Source organism: Teleopsis dalmanni, chromosome 2, assembly GCF_002237135.1.
Source record: "Teleopsis dalmanni isolate 2A chromosome 2, ASM223713v2, whole genome shotgun sequence".
In the NCBI taxonomy this organism is placed as follows: domain Eukaryota; kingdom Metazoa; phylum Arthropoda; class Insecta; order Diptera; family Diopsidae; genus Teleopsis; species Teleopsis dalmanni.
In genome coordinates, this window is record NC_051847.1 from 97464929 (window position 1) to 97480677 (window position 15749).

At 32.5% G+C, this 15749-nt stretch overlaps 1 protein-coding gene across 1 annotated transcript; it reads left to right on the forward strand.

Moving 5' to 3' along the window:
• The first annotated feature begins 1388 nt into the window (after positions 1-1388).
• Positions 1389-7280, forward strand: LOC119685539 (probable E3 ubiquitin-protein ligase bre1). The gene is made up of 3 exons (XM_038099844.1): positions 1389-1721; positions 5259-5498; positions 5922-7280. The coding sequence occupies exons 1-3, from the start codon at positions 1443-1445 to the stop codon at positions 7245-7247; spliced, it is 1845 nt and encodes a 614-aa protein (XP_037955772.1). The 5' UTR covers positions 1389-1442; the 3' UTR covers positions 7248-7280.
• The last annotated feature ends 8469 nt before the right edge of the window (positions 7281-15749 follow it).

The following is a 15749-nucleotide window of genomic DNA, read 5'->3' on the forward strand; positions in this document are numbered from 1 at the left end:
TTTTTAAAATTACATGATAGTATGCTCTCAAGGTTTTATATTAATGTCGTAATGTGATGAATATAGTTAAAAAGTCTGATAAATCCGCTAAATGCTCAAAACTTTTTCTTGACAATTACTTTTAGAATTTCTTAGAATAAAAAAATTACAATAAATTGTAGTGATTATAATCGCATTTAACACCGTAATTTCAAATAATTACGCATGATTTGGGATGTTATCATCTATCATCTAATCGGAGTTCGTTGTAACTTCACGTATTTTTAAGGTAGAGGCTACTTACTTTCGTCATTAACTTACTCTACTTTAAACTTCCATTTTTTTTTTACTGTATTCATGAAGTTAACTCATCTAAGATTACAAAATGATCGAAAATATGCCTTTAACAGTACGTCATTTACATTAATTGTGGAAAAAACTAATATTAAATTAATAGTAGGAACATAGTACCATATATGAAATTGTTAGGTTGTTTTTTGGCATAGCTATGATCTATAGATCATAAGTTAAATTTTTTTCTGATTTTGTAGTTCATATTCTATCAAAAGTTTTGAGTTCTTATGTGAAATTTGATGCAATTTATAAACACAACATCAAAAAATATTAAATGGATGTTTAGAAAACTAACTAGGGTAGGATATATAAACATTTATTCAGTTAACCTTATAGGATCCACTGATCAAACCGTAGTCATACGAAAACATTCTTGAATTCTCAAAAGGTAATTTAAGGTTGATAACGGGTTCCATTTTGGGTTCCATTTTGGGTTTCATTACATGATATTTTGGTCTGAAATATCACCTACATAAGCTACGATTATCTACTAATTCGGAATGCAGATTATGCCTCGATGAAACAACTATGCACATTCTTTGTGACTGTCCAGCTTTAACAACGCACAGAAGCAACTTATTTTATATGGAATATCTGTCACCAGAACAGATTAAAAGCTTCTCTCCAGATTTAGTTCTGGACTTTGTTTGTAAAATTATAAAAGGCTTTGTACAATTAAAAGTGAATTTGGTACAATAGGACTCTTCTGGCCGCAGTACCAGCTGTTTAACGAATTAACGACAATAATTTTAATAAAAATAATAACCGAATAGCGTTAGACCGGATTTAACAATGGGTTGTTATAAGTATCTGATTAGTGCGTCTACATACGCGATTAAGACTTGTATAAATCATAACAATGACTTCAAAAGGAATCAATTCGAACTAAATACAACCCTGCGTTAGAACAAGTTGTATGATATAAATTAATAAAAAGTAACATACCTGAGAATGAGGTAATGACATGAGTAATATGTTTGTCATTAAGTTGTCATTGAATGTTCAAAAGTGACAACTTTTTTTATAAAAAAACATTTATTCTGATTTCAAAAAATTTTGATTAAAACAATCCAATTTTAATTCGTTTTCAACTGGTAACTTGAAGAATAATGTCAGAGCTTACTCCAGTTAAAGAAGCCGAAATGGAGGTTGAGAAGGCTGATCATAATTTTAAGAATGATGAAAAAGAGACTCAATTCAAAGAGCCCCTGCCTTTTGTTGGACAAAAATTTAACTTTGCTCTATTAAATGATGAACAATATTCAGAATGTTCTGACTTTGTTAACAAGAGTGATGAAGATACTATTGGCGAGGTTGTGTATCCGATACTGACTTTAAAGAGTAATACAAAGGCGAAACTTAATAGCCCAAGTGATACTTCTGTAGAAGTAAGTCATTTTTACTTTAAATAACATAAATTAAGATTTAAGATTTTTACTATTTGATAATATTTTCATATAATATAAATATGTCTTTTGGCATATTTTAAATTATTCAATTTATCTTCTTATATTTTAACACAGCTTTATATTTATATGTACAAGTTATAGTTATATACATCTTGTTATTGTTGTTGTGATTTGAATAAGTGCTATTGCGCACTTTTACTCTTTTGTGGCTGGAGGGCTTATCCCTGCCTCACACTTAACTTTAACTATACTAGAATCATTATCATTTATTTATCTTCTAACTGATGACGAACCGTAGATCAGCATATCGTTCAATTTCTGACTTAAACTATATATTCGTTGGAACAAAAAAGTACCTAACTATGATTTGTAGATATAGATGTAAAAACAGCTTCTTACTACCCACAATAATAGTAGTATACACCTCTTATTGTAATGTGAAACTATTTTAAAAGTAAATCAAATTTTAAGTTATTACTTCATATTGCATTTATTATCTTAGTATGAAAATTCTCGTCAAATTTCTAGAGCAGATATCTGGTTTAGCTTTAATGACTTAATCCAAAACAAAAAGTATTAAGTTGAGATTTATCCGATTTCATATCGCATAGTCTATCGATGCCCTCCATTACAGTGAAGTTTCATATATGGACGCATGTACTGTGATATATTTGTACAGTGGAAATATCACATTACTGCTTATGGGAATTCTTGTAAAATTTTTAAAGACACTTTTCTATTCTAACATGAACATCCATTGAGTCTGTTAATAAGTTTAACAATATCTTTTCTTTGAGTTTTTAGATCCCTTTAAACAATTTTTATTTTAAAATCGAACCTCGAAAGTTTGGGTCTATAACAAACATATGTATATAAAATTTAGTTCATATTTATATTGTTGACTGTAGTTCCTTTTACGAATTTAAGACTTTTTACCCTGGATACCTAAAATAATAGAGAAATGTATTATAATAACTATTAGATCACGGAAACACTATTCATATAAGTAAAAAGTTATTATACAATATAAGCAGAAGTTTGAAAATAATCAGAAGTTATTCTCTTTGAAGTGATAGTCCATCAGATCGTTTGTACAAGCCTAAGGTGCGTAATCAGTTGACGGCAGGGTGTCGTTAAACTTACTGGCGCATGATATTGCCAATAGATGACCTTTCTGCAAATAACTGTCTTTATAAATACTTTTTACTTTAGATTTAATGAATTTATAACTAATTAATGTTTTTGAGATGTGCATTCCATCACCCTTAATCAAAATTTTAGATGAAATTTGATAAATATATGCGGAGTTTTGATGAAATCTGAAGTGATTACAGATTTCGGTTGACTTACATTTTGCTTAACATTTAGTATTTCTTGATCAATTTTAAACTTCAATTAGGGAATTGCTTTACGGCATTTAACTATAAGTAAGTTTGGGCTTAGGTAAGCACATATAATGATTCTACCTGTTGCTACAAATAACCCGTATTTTATATTTCATATCCAGTTTTGAATTCTTAATCTTATACTTAAAATATTAAGATTCATTTTTGATACGAAAGTGAACAGTAAGTATTTAAGTTTCTTTCTAGCTTGTGTTCCTCGTGACTACATAATACATTCTTAGAATATATTGGTACACATATATATGTACCATATTGATTCAATATCAACATACAATTATAATATACCAGTCATTGAAAGTATTTTAGTCCGCTTGATCTGCAAATGAATACAAAAAAAATCTGTCAAATTGTATTTGAGATATGGTCGAATCGAACTCATAAGAAAGGAAATAAAAGTATAAATATTGAGTAGAATAAACTGTAATGGAAAACGGAAGAATAACAAATTTGTACTTTGAATATATACGATTTTATATAAACTTTTCCATAAAATTATTTTTAATAATTTTTCTGCTTTTATAAATAAGACTTCGAATAGAAATGAAAAGACAACAACAAAAAATATAGTTAATTTATTAAAATTTGGCTAACCATACAACACTGTTTCGAGTGTTGCCAAGTACTCATCATTAGTTGTCTTAGAAAGTATTCGTTTTTCTTAATTAGTTTATAGTCCGTATATAATTGGTTTGGACTGCAAGTGCTAGGCTTAGAAATCGTGTCTGTCAAATTAGAAGCGAGAAGCGACGACTAATCGTTTTTTCCCACATGTAGCCAAGACTACACAAACTTTCAATGCTCAAGTTCCATGTTTTTTGTCACTTTACACTTTTTAAGTATCAAGTAACCCTAACCAAAGACCTTGCCGTGCTTTAAGTTAGAACGAGCATATAAACTATAGCTTTATTTGAAAACACAAGTTCAACGAACTGAAAATTAATTTTTGAGGTTGCCCGTTTTTATTTCAAAGCTAATCTTTTTACTTTTACTTTATATATCAAACAATAAGACAATATATACAATATATATGTATAAAAATTCTACGTAATATTTTGGAAAGTTTTAGATGGCATCCATCGTTGGTTTTGCTGTTGTTATAGACTCTTATAGCAGCTCTCAAATGAGAGCTTGAATGAGAGCTTAAATGAGAATCGTAAATCGAAGACATGCAAGTTTTTGTGATTACATATTGATTTTGATTACCATTGATGAATTTTAGATAATCTTCTTTTTATTAAGAGAGTAGACGTGAAAATTGCCTAACAGCCGGTACTGCGGCCAGAAGAGACCTATTGTACCAGTTTCACTATTGTTTAAACAAAGCCCCTTAAAGCTTTGTGAATAAAGTCTAGAACTAAACCTAGAGAAGAGTTTTTAATCTGTTCTGGTGACAGAAATTTTTTATGAAACAGGTTTCTTCTGTGCGTTATTAAAGCTGGACAGTCACAAAGAATGTGCATGGTCGTTTCCTCATCTTTGAGGCATAATCTGCATTCCGAGTTAGCAGATAATTGTAGTTTATTAAGGTGATATTTCAGACCATAATGACCTGTAATGAAACCTGTTATCAACCTTAAATTACATTTTGAGAATTTAAAAATGTCTTTGTAGGAGTTCGGTGTTATCAGTGCTTTGCTTTGTCTGAGTCCTGGAAAGTTTACCCAGTACTCCAGCCGCATATGATTTTCCATTTCCTTGATAATCTGTTTTGTACTGGCCCAGTTTATTCCACAAAAGGGTTCAGGGCCTATAAAAGCAGTTTTTGATGCAGTTCTGGCTAGCTCATCAGCTTTTTCATTTCCCAAAACTCCTCTGTGGACCGGAACCCAGTAAAGGCTTACCTTATTCCGAGCTGCAAGTGATTGCAGAAGCTCGTAACACTCAAGGACCTGTTTTGATTTGAAAGTCCAAGTAGATAATCTTCTTCACTTCGATTAATATTAAAAATAATTCACTTTATTGCAACTATTTTGATCTTTCGTTTTGAATTGAAAAATTATATTCGGTCCTTCATGTACTTTGAAACATAAATCCACTAATAGTACTAATCGCCAGAAAATAGTCAAAAACTTAAATTTTCTGGAGTATTAAATTTTAAATTTTTTTTTAGATTAAAGCTCCAAAGTTGAAAGCAACCGATGAAGTGAAGGCGGAGTATTTGGCTATTAGTCGTGAGGAGGACAAAAGGCAAAGCGATGAGTGGCTTCATAAAATAGAAAGTGTTGATGAATCAGTGAAAGGAGTCGCCGATAAGGACGAAAATTCCGAGCAGTGTATTGTGTACCCAACCCTAAAGTTAAAGAAAAAGCCTAAATCTAAGAGTGATCTCTCGAGTGAGGCAGCTTCCAAGGTTTGTATTTAAAAAAATTAAAAAATCTCTGAAGAAAATGTAATTGATTTATGAGAGTTAAATAATAGAAATGGATGTTTTATGGGAGAGTAGAGGAATGGGTAAAATGAAAACAGATGATAGTTTTAAATATGCTAAACATATTTATAAAGTTATAATGTTAGTCTTCTTATATCAAGTTTTTTTCCTTGATGTCAACGGTTTTTTCTTTAGAACTGTGTTATTATAAAGCCGATTAGATATAACAACTCCATTAATATTCTTTGTTCAATGAAGCCATAAAATGATATGGAATCCATATTATATGGGTATTTCACAGACGGTGTATCTGGCATATTTTAAATAACTCCGACGATAACGTCACAATATTTAACAATGTTTATTCTTGCTATTTTAAATTTTCATATTTTTAATGAATTTTAGATTGTACTGCAAGAAAGCAATATTGAGCAAAAAATTAGAACTGAAATGCAATCAACACAGAATAATCAAAAATCTCATATTGCGAAATCGGTTCGTGGTGATCCTCATTTAGTTGAAAACTTGAGTAGCAATGTAGATCATAGTGTGGTGCCATTAGAGAAACTGGAACTGATCAAAGGTTCGAAATCTCTTAAAACTTTTTGTAAACCTGAATCGTTAAATGAGATCAGTCTCCAAAAGTCGAATTCATTGGTGGATTTAAAAAGTTTGCGTCTACGTAATTCCAGAGTATCCTTGACAATAGAAAATGTGAAAATGGCGACTGGATGTGCTGAGACTATAAAAGACCTTACTGGTTCATGCTTAGCTTTGGATGTTTTGCAACAACTACCAACTAAATACTTTCTTCAACAAGGTTTTCTTTCTTCCAACAACAACAGTGAATCAGGCATTAAGTTTTATTCCTTACTCATGTTGAACACGTGGCGCAAACAACGTTTGGAAGTTGAGAGGATGAAACAAGAAACTGAAGAGGTGAAGCAGAATTGCAATAACACAAGAAACCAAATCTATGTACTAAACAACCTCTATCGTATCGAAATGAAGTGCAACATGGATATGCAAGCTCATTTAGGGGTCGTTGTTGAGAGTATCCGTGAAAACAAAGGCATTGCCAAATCGTTGACAGAACAATACGATTTGCGTTCTGTAGAAAAATCTGTGCTTGAGAAAAATTTGCAGTCAAAGAACATAGAATGTCAAGCTCTTAATGAAGTTCTTACAGAAATCAAAAATAAGCTATTCGGTTGCAATCATTCCATAGAAGAGTTTCAAACACTCATAGATGAAGAGCAGGGCAAGGGCGCAGTTCTTAATTCACAGTTAGATGATCTAGTAGTCGATATTGCTGATTTGAAACGTAAAAATAAGGAAAAAGTGAATAAAATTAGAAAGGTTATCACGAATAGAGAGACAGCGATTAATGAAAAAAAATTAAAAATTGAAACAGCGAAAGCTACATCGGAACTATTGAATGAAGCACATGAAGAATTCGGTGACTATGAAGCGGCTACAGCTCAGTGGAGATTGCAAGTTCAGGAATTACGTGAAAAAGTTGTTGTCTTGCAAAATGAAATCGAAAATAATAGGTTGATGAACTGGGTCAAGAATTCGTTGGTTAACATCCTGGATCCCGAAACAAAAGTAGCACAAGCTATTCACATCATACTTTACCTATTACTCCCAGCGGTTCCTCCACCAAGATCGATTCAGTTTCCTTATGGATTTAGTGTGGGCAAATCTTTGAGCTTTATTTCACACAAGTAAATACTTGGAAATTTTTTATTTTAATTTGGTTTGTTTATATTATTAAGCAAAAGTACTTATTAATAGCACTTAAAAAATCTTTAATTTTAATGTTGAAATTTACTTTAAATTCATTAAATTTATAATTATTTAAATTATAAAAAAATTTTTCTGATTGCATATAAAATAAAAATATTAGTAAGTCGTTATGTTGACAAATTAATCAATAAAGTTATGTCAGAAGCCTATCTACCCAAAACCTTAGAAAAACTGTTATAGATTTATGACATTTGTGCTGTGACGAAAATCTTTTCAATATAAACAGTTTTCAAAGAGATCAGTTCGAACACAGCAGGTTTATTACTAATGCTAATCGAAGTTTGTGGCTTGTATGAAAAACCTGAAAATAGAGAATATCTTTAAGGTATAAATAATGGCTGGAAAATATATAAAATGATACAGGAAGAAGAAAACAATCACAAATCTTCCACCATTGCGGGAACTAAGACAGATTCCTTGGTCTTATTTAATACTATGTATGTATAATAGTAGTGGTATACCTATACATTATTATCGACAACTACGAAATAAAGTATTGTATTTGTTAGATTAAAGCTATATAAGTAAACTATAATACAGAATCCTCAATATCATGTACTAATGTACTTAAGTAAGACTTTGAAAATGCTCTCCGTAAGTAAACTTATTTGTGAATAAGTTAAATAAGATTAATAAGAGACGGCACACCTGTAATGACAGCAATAAGTAGTGATTTCATTTCACAAATGACAGATCAAAACATATTGATAATGGTGAAAATAAACAACAACCAAAGTGCTAGCTTAGAACAATGAAAAAAGCAACATAAGAAACTAAAATATAAAATGTGTCGGCTTACAATACCAAATACTTGGCAAATTTTTTTATTCAAAAAAATTCTTGGGTTTACCTGATCATACAGATATCGCAAAATATCTATTGAAAAAAAGTGTTGGCATCAATTGTCCGTATCAATTTTCGTAAGCATCAGATACTTAAGCCATGTCAACTTACAACCTTGAAAACTTCCGTGCTATTACCATTCCCTTCTATATGAAATTGACTTATTGCGTAGGACATAAAATTCTAACTAAAAATATGGTAAAAAAGAAAAATTTTACAAAAAATTTCTATTTAAAATGTCTTAATTAAAAGTTTTGAAGTTTAAACACTTCACACAGAAGCCGCTATGTATATTTGTAATAACATTCCTTCGTCAATAATTATCTGATAAATGGTAAAACATCGGTTGATAAGTCCATAGTATAGCTTACAAAAAAAAAATAGTTTTTGTGATATTCAACTTAATTTATCAACGTAGTATCCTTTCCTTCAAGAGTAATACAATCGTCCCAGCACTTCTCTTATATTTCGTTACCTCTCTTTTTTGGCGTGGACTTTTCCATCGGAGCTAAATCTCTTCATCGGGGGCAAGTTTGTGAGGTTTGCGAACAGGTCGTAATCGCTGAGGCAAGTATGTCGAATTCGTTAGGTTCGGAAGCAATTCGAAGTGTAATTTGTACACTTCGAATTAATGGTAGATGGTGATGGTAGTCATTTATTTGTATCACCATGCATTGTCTCGGTGAGAGATTCATTATTTCCTCCTTAAAAAGCATTGTAACAATTGCCATGGATTTTGTGGCATTTTTCAAAGTACTCGATGAACAAAATTTCAAGCGTATCCCAGAATACGGACATTTTGATCTTGCGAGGACGTTAGCCGACATATGTTTTTTTTATAAACAGTCAGTTAACGTAGCACCCCCACTGCGAATATAGCTTTCTCATAGCTCCTTTTTCATATTCATGAAAAATAAGTCCATCAAATTCTTTTAAAATCTTTAAGCTGTTCCTATCTATCTCCTGCAACTACACTTTGCGGTTTGCGCTGTCGCTGCCGTTGTATTATCCTATGGATTTATCAACAAATTTGTTAGTATTCTTAATGTACTATTTACGGACCGTTCAATTTTTATTATAGATAAAATGTTATTAGAACTTTTTTACGAATAATTAAGGTCAAAATAAAATAATTGCAAATTATAAAAATCCTCACCATATTCGTAGTCACTTAACTTAATCCCAGGTTGATTTGCTTATTCGTTATGCAAGCAGTTGCGGTAGTAATTGCAACTGATACCGTTAGACCGCAATAACACTCAATACTTAACGACGAAATTCATTCATGCTTTTGTACAGATGTTACCAATCAACACAAGTTGTGACGTCACTATGTAATACAATGATGCCATGTGACTTCATCATTTAAAATAACGAGAGAATAGTATAATATTAGTCTCTCTTAGACGTATAAGAGAAAAGTGATGTGCATGTGTTTTGCAAAGCATAATTATAGGCGCGCGCGCTCTTACACAATAACAATTTTGCCGTGACTTCCGTACGCTCATATTTCATTGATTGTGCTGTGCAATGTGCAATGTGCAAACCAGAGTAAACATTAAGGATGCCAATCTCGTTTAGTAAACCGAAGTAAACGAAGCCATGTGCATTTGTGAAAAACGGAAATAAAAAATGAAATAAAATATAAAAGGAATAACCAATCACCGCAACAACAAAGCACAAAAGCATCATCAACAGAAGCTACCACAACACGACAGCAGCCAAACAGCCAAACAGCCAAGCAGCCAAGCAGCAGATACAAGTCAACGTTCGACGAACGACGTCGGGTCATTGTGCTGTGCATTTTGTGTGCGCTTGGTGCATCAAAGCATTTCCAAAGAGCCAACTTTCGTGCTTCTGCTGCATAACTGTTATATGCCAGACGGATGCTGGGTGGAAAACTATTCGGCGCCTAAGTGAAAAGTGTTTGGTGTGAACATACGAAACGGTTTCATTTAAGTTGTGAACTATGTATTAAAAATACTGTGAAGCACGAAATTTTTGAATTTATTATAGAAATTCAAATTAATATATGAAGTGCAAAAAATGTGGCATATTTTTAGGCGCATTTACCTTTGTATGCTTGAACGCAAACAACAGACAAGTCTGCCGCTTTGAAGAAATGCGATTGTGTGTGTGATTTTTCGTACGCGGTGCCGTTTTCGTATTCGCTCGTATTCGTGTTTTCGGCTGCTTTCGTTGCTGTCTTGCATAAAAATAAACAAAATCGAAATACCGGCTTTTGTGTTTAGCGTACTACGAGCATCACACTTATTTGACTGAAACAAAGGTTCACAGCAAAGGTTGTGCTTACGCTCAACTATTCACTTGCACAACAAACTGCTCTCTTCTGCGCTCCGACTGCGCTCCGAGAGGCGCTTTGAATGCTGCGAGAATCTGTTATACACAACAAAATGGCTAAATGAAATATTCAAGTGGTTTTAATAAAAAATGTAGCGGTAAGTGCATTCCGTGAATTCAAAATACAAAACATACGAATTTCGCTGCCATATTCTATTCATGCACAAAACACTAACAACGAGACGATACTCATGCACACACACACACCACACACACACACACACACACAGACCATACTTTACATGCTTGTTTATAAATAAGTAAACACGGCAGTGTTAGGCAAACTGCCTTGAGTTGTTTTCTTTGTGCATTTTAATCAAATATGCCGATATTGCAGTGCTGCTGTCATTAAAATTCCATTTTGTCTCCTGCGCTTACTTTCCTGCTAACGATTTGCCATTGCCAACAATCACGATGGCTGGCCCCGCAACACTCCACGCCGCCTCACCGCTTGCTTACTGTTAACCGTAGTGCTGAAATTACTGCGGTGTATTTTTTGTGCTAGCAGCTTTTTTAATAAAATTCCTCCTTTCGAAACTGAAATTCGCATCCGAGTTTGGCGGGGTGGAGAGTCCGCCGAATGTGGTGCGCTCACCACGTGTGCGGAAAACTCTTAGTAGCAGCGGCAGACGAAATAAAAAATAATGGCGTCGGGTTATGCACTAAATATGCACGTGGTAATTTTGGAAGGTGATTTTTGCAGAGGTGGCAGGTGGTATGCAACGTCGGGGTTTGTATGTGAGTTCCAATTTGGCAATTAAGCGGGAATTCAATAAATGGTCTAGTGACTACACTTCGCAAATGCGTTTTTGTTAAGTGCATTCGAATAATCCATATATACTGGATTATTTTCAAAACTTGATGGAAAATAAATTATAAATAAGTTCTAACTTTGCTACTTACCTAGGCTAGCTGTTCTTATATATTGCTCATAGTAATATAGCATTTGAATTGGAGCAGTACATTTAAGTTACTGGTGCCCTTCTATATATTTTTCAACTCATGTGAAATTTTATCAGATCACAAGAAATTTCATCTCATAAAAGTTCTTTTTTTGTGGAAAGTGGAAAATATCAAAATCCACAGTGACTTGAACCTATTAAGGAACCTAAGAACGAGTTGAGAAAATCTCAGCCATCAGTCCGCGAAAGACTTCCTCTCATTTTTAGAATGCAATCACAAGAAGAATATTAAAAAACAAGAAGGTTCATATATGAATCCAAGTTTATCAAAGCTAGAAGTGAGAATGTCGTATTCGTTAATTATGAATGATGATTGGTATTTGCAAAAGTTTAGGACTTACGTACTCTACGAAGTAGGCTGCTACATTCGCAAATGAATAATGGAATTGCGTGGGGGAGATGATCCATCTCATTCAAGAAGCGATCAAGGGGTTGGTGCGGCGTATAAGACGGATATTGGAATACTCAGTGGAGATTTCCTCGGTGTGTAAAAATATAAGGAGGGAATTTATATCGATGAGTTAAATATCTGTACTAAAGATCTTTTAGGTCGCAGAGCATGTACAGCCTATCCATAATAATAATAATAAATAAAACTCAAAACTTCACAGTTTATTTGAGACTGGATCAACATTTTTATGCCCCATTCGCCAATATAAGTATCGTTGCTAGAAGAATGATATTGCCACAAGTGCGTAGTATGTGTAGTATGCTTTCACAGAGAAAATTGGTTTTATTAAAAATAGAAACCAAATTTTCTTGTGAAATAGTTTTTATATAACATGAATTAAAATCAATAATAAATTTATAACAGGTTTCTATTTCTCTGATACATTAATGTTGCATTTTTTTGAATTTTTTGAATTTAATTTATATATCTGATATACCCTTAGAACGTGTTAAATTTATGCTCTATAAACACTATATTTTTTACGTGGAAGCTTAAGCAAGTATCAGATAGTTCCTATCCTATTCAGTTACCATAGCAATTGAAACAAATCGAAAAACGTTCACAAACTAGAAGAAGTTCGACATCATGTCTGATATTTATCTTTCGCATAAGGATCTTGTCATTGGACGTTTACCTTCAACAAAAAATTTATACTGTTTTACCCAAAAAATCCAAGAAAATATTATTTTATATTTGATACAAAGACTATAACTAAATAAGTCATTGTGAGATTTACAACAATCACATCAAATTGAAGTTATTGTAATCACAACAACGTGAGGTCAAGTGAAGACTTAAGGCAACGTGGACACAATAAGTTTCCCGGCATCTTTAATGGGTTAACATTGGCTGTATTTTTGAATACATAATAAATTTTTCACTAACACATACAAATTAATATTCACATGCAAAATTCGAAAATAATAGGTAATTGTATTCAGAACAGAAAAATATTCGCAAAGTTAATCTAGTTCTTTACTTGCTGGTGGTCTGTATTCTCTTTTTTATTGATGTGAAGTGTACGAAATGTTTGTGAAAATAGATCTTCGAAGTTACAATTACAGTCACCTGCTTATATTACCTATTATATTATTCCATATATATAGTATATTCTAGTGCCATCTTACAATAATATTAAAATTATCCAAAGAGCTCAATCAAAACTACTGAGAACAATCACTGGTGCCCTATGGTATATTAAGAATGAAAGTATTCACCGAGATCTACAAATTCCCTTAGTTAAAGCTAAATTTGACAATATAAGAAAAAATACAATGAAAGGCTGACAGAACATGTTAATCCCTCAGCAAGGAATCTCACACTTCAAACCATTACCCCCCGCCTAAAAAGAGTTGAGTTTTAAAGTACCTTTCATTACTTAATTCGAATATATGAACTGTATTATATTAATAATATCAGAACTAGATCGATTTTTTCTTAACTCAAATCGATTTCTATTTAGTAAGCCTTTTGCAGTATTAGGAACCTCAGCAAGTATGATTCCGTATCAATGTTATTATTTCCTGGGCCCTATTTCTTAACCGTTCTTTTCGATTTTAAATCTTTTTCCAAATGGAATATAATCTTTATTGAATGTACTTTTTTCGCTGTGTTACTATTTGCAGAGTATGATCATCAATGAACTACTTTGTTATTTTAGTATAATTACACTAGTTTACAAATAATTAAAAGTTTTGTTTTCCAAAGACGGGACTCATATTTTCTATAGGGAAATTTTCCGTAGAACTCGAAAATCATAACGATTTTTTTTTCCTATGTACCGTTTTCGAGATATTTGCAAATGGCAAATGGCGAATAACTTCTGAAATTTTTATTTGATTTTTATGTTAAGCCACTCAAAATGTTTGTACTAAAACAGTCTTTAACATTAATTAAAAAAAAAATTTTTTTTTAATATATTAGTGGGAGTCCCATCACCTTGAAAATCGAAAAAGTTGAAAAAAGCGTAAAAAAAACATTTTTCATCTGTACATTTATAACTATAGCAGCGAAACTAAGTAAGTTACATTAACGTTATGTAACTCAATATATTGGTACAAGTTTCACCTTTAATTGGATATATAATACACTACCGAGATAACTTCAGAAAAAAAGCTATGGGGGAATATGCAGGGTGATGTTTTGAGAAAAGTCAAAATAACGGTTTTTTGCAAATATCTCGAAAACGGTACATAGCAAAAAAAAATCGTTATGATTTTCGAGTTCTACGGAAAATTTCCCTATAGGAAATATAAGTCTCGTCTTTGGAAATTTTTGGCTGTAAACTAGTGTTATTATTATGTTGAAGCTGTTTTGAGCTAGTGCACTTAAGCATTTATACTCTTTTACACCTAGAGGTATTTTCAAAACTTCTCTTTACACCTTGACTAGATTATTATTTATCACTTCATCAGACTAAGCAATAATTGACCTCTGATCTGCATACCTCCCCGAGGAGCCTGTTACCATTTTGAGATTTGATAACGCGGTGTTGGTGAGTCTGTCAGTTTGTTTTTCGAAATATTTTCAGGGCTCTATCCTTTATGTATTTTTTGATGGGATCAATCTTGATGTGCCTGAGGATGTTATTCGTCCTAATGTACCATGGAACTTTGAAAAGTCTTCTCAGAGCTTGGCTTTGTGCAATTTCTAGATGGTGAATAGTAGTGTTTGAACCTTTGCTAAACGCCACATAACCATATAGAAGTGACGGACGAATTATTTGGTTATATATCAGTTTCCTGTTCTTATCATTGAGATTTTCATTTTTGAATAGCGGTTGGAGGTGATGTAGAATTTTGGCACAGCTAATTCTTTTCAGTTGAACATGTTTTAACGCTATCCTGTCCTTCTATGTTACTATATCCCAAAATACTAAACGAGTGTATTTACCATAATTTAACAGTTTTCGTTAGATAGTTTAGGATTAACTTCCCCTTTTTTGAAAAATTTGAACACTATTCTATATTATAAAAACATTTGTAGCTTTTTTAAATTTTACGTCCTTCTGACAGTTCTTATAAATTAATTGCATTTTAGGGCATGTTTAAATATTTCGGAAAGTGTTTAATATTCAAACGTTAGAAAAGGAGAGTAGTTTTATAGGAGTAAATTGGCTTGATTATCCGCCACCAGGAAGACTTATTAAAAAATGTTTCCGTATCATTACCAAACCGATGCATCCTAAAGAAACTCAAAAACGATGTGTAGCAGGCTATGTTCAAATTTACTGATGTAAAAAGTCTGCAAAAGATACAAACAATGTATAAACATTAAAAAATAAAGACGAGATAAAATAAAAGTGAAATAAATAAATCCGAGTAATGTAGAAAGCAAACTCATAGACATCATTAAATAGAAAATTATTTATGCAAGGATTTAGGATGTAAAACCTACAAATAGTGGCGTAGACATCAGAAGACAACGGGAGCAACAAAAATAGCAACGCTCCATGGCAGCATTTAAGCGCACAAGGACTAAACATCCAAAACCGGGCAGAAACGCACCAAATAAACATGGTGTATGTTGACGAGAGTATGGGGATGAGCTCGACACTGGGCTCATAGTATGTGCCTTGCAAGGAGGATTTTAGCTTAAGCAGCACCAATATCAGGGTAATGGGAAGAAAAATAGCAAGAAAAATATTGTGCCCGTAAGCAGCTGGAAACAAAAACCAAGGTAAATAGCAAAATCAAATCAAATGCAATTGACTTCAATAGAATAAAGAGGGAGCAGGAAATAGGGAGAAACTCAGTAAGCAGTCAGCAGTCAGCAGTCAGCATTCAGCAGCGACCGTCAGAGCTATGG

Bases quoted from the DNA above. Each gene is read 5' to 3' on its own strand.
- LOC119685539 (XM_038099844.1), top strand. From the start codon at position 1,443: ATGTCAGAGCTTACTCCAGTTAAAGAAGCCGAAATGGAGGTTGAGAAG. The intron at 1,722-5,258 runs GTAAGTCATTTT...ATTTTTTTTTAG, and splicing joins CAAGTGATACTTCTGTAGAA to ATTAAAGCTCCAAAGTTGAA. The intron at 5,499-5,921 runs GTTTGTATTTAA...AATGAATTTTAG, and splicing joins CGAGTGAGGCAGCTTCCAAG to ATTGTACTGCAAGAAAGCAA.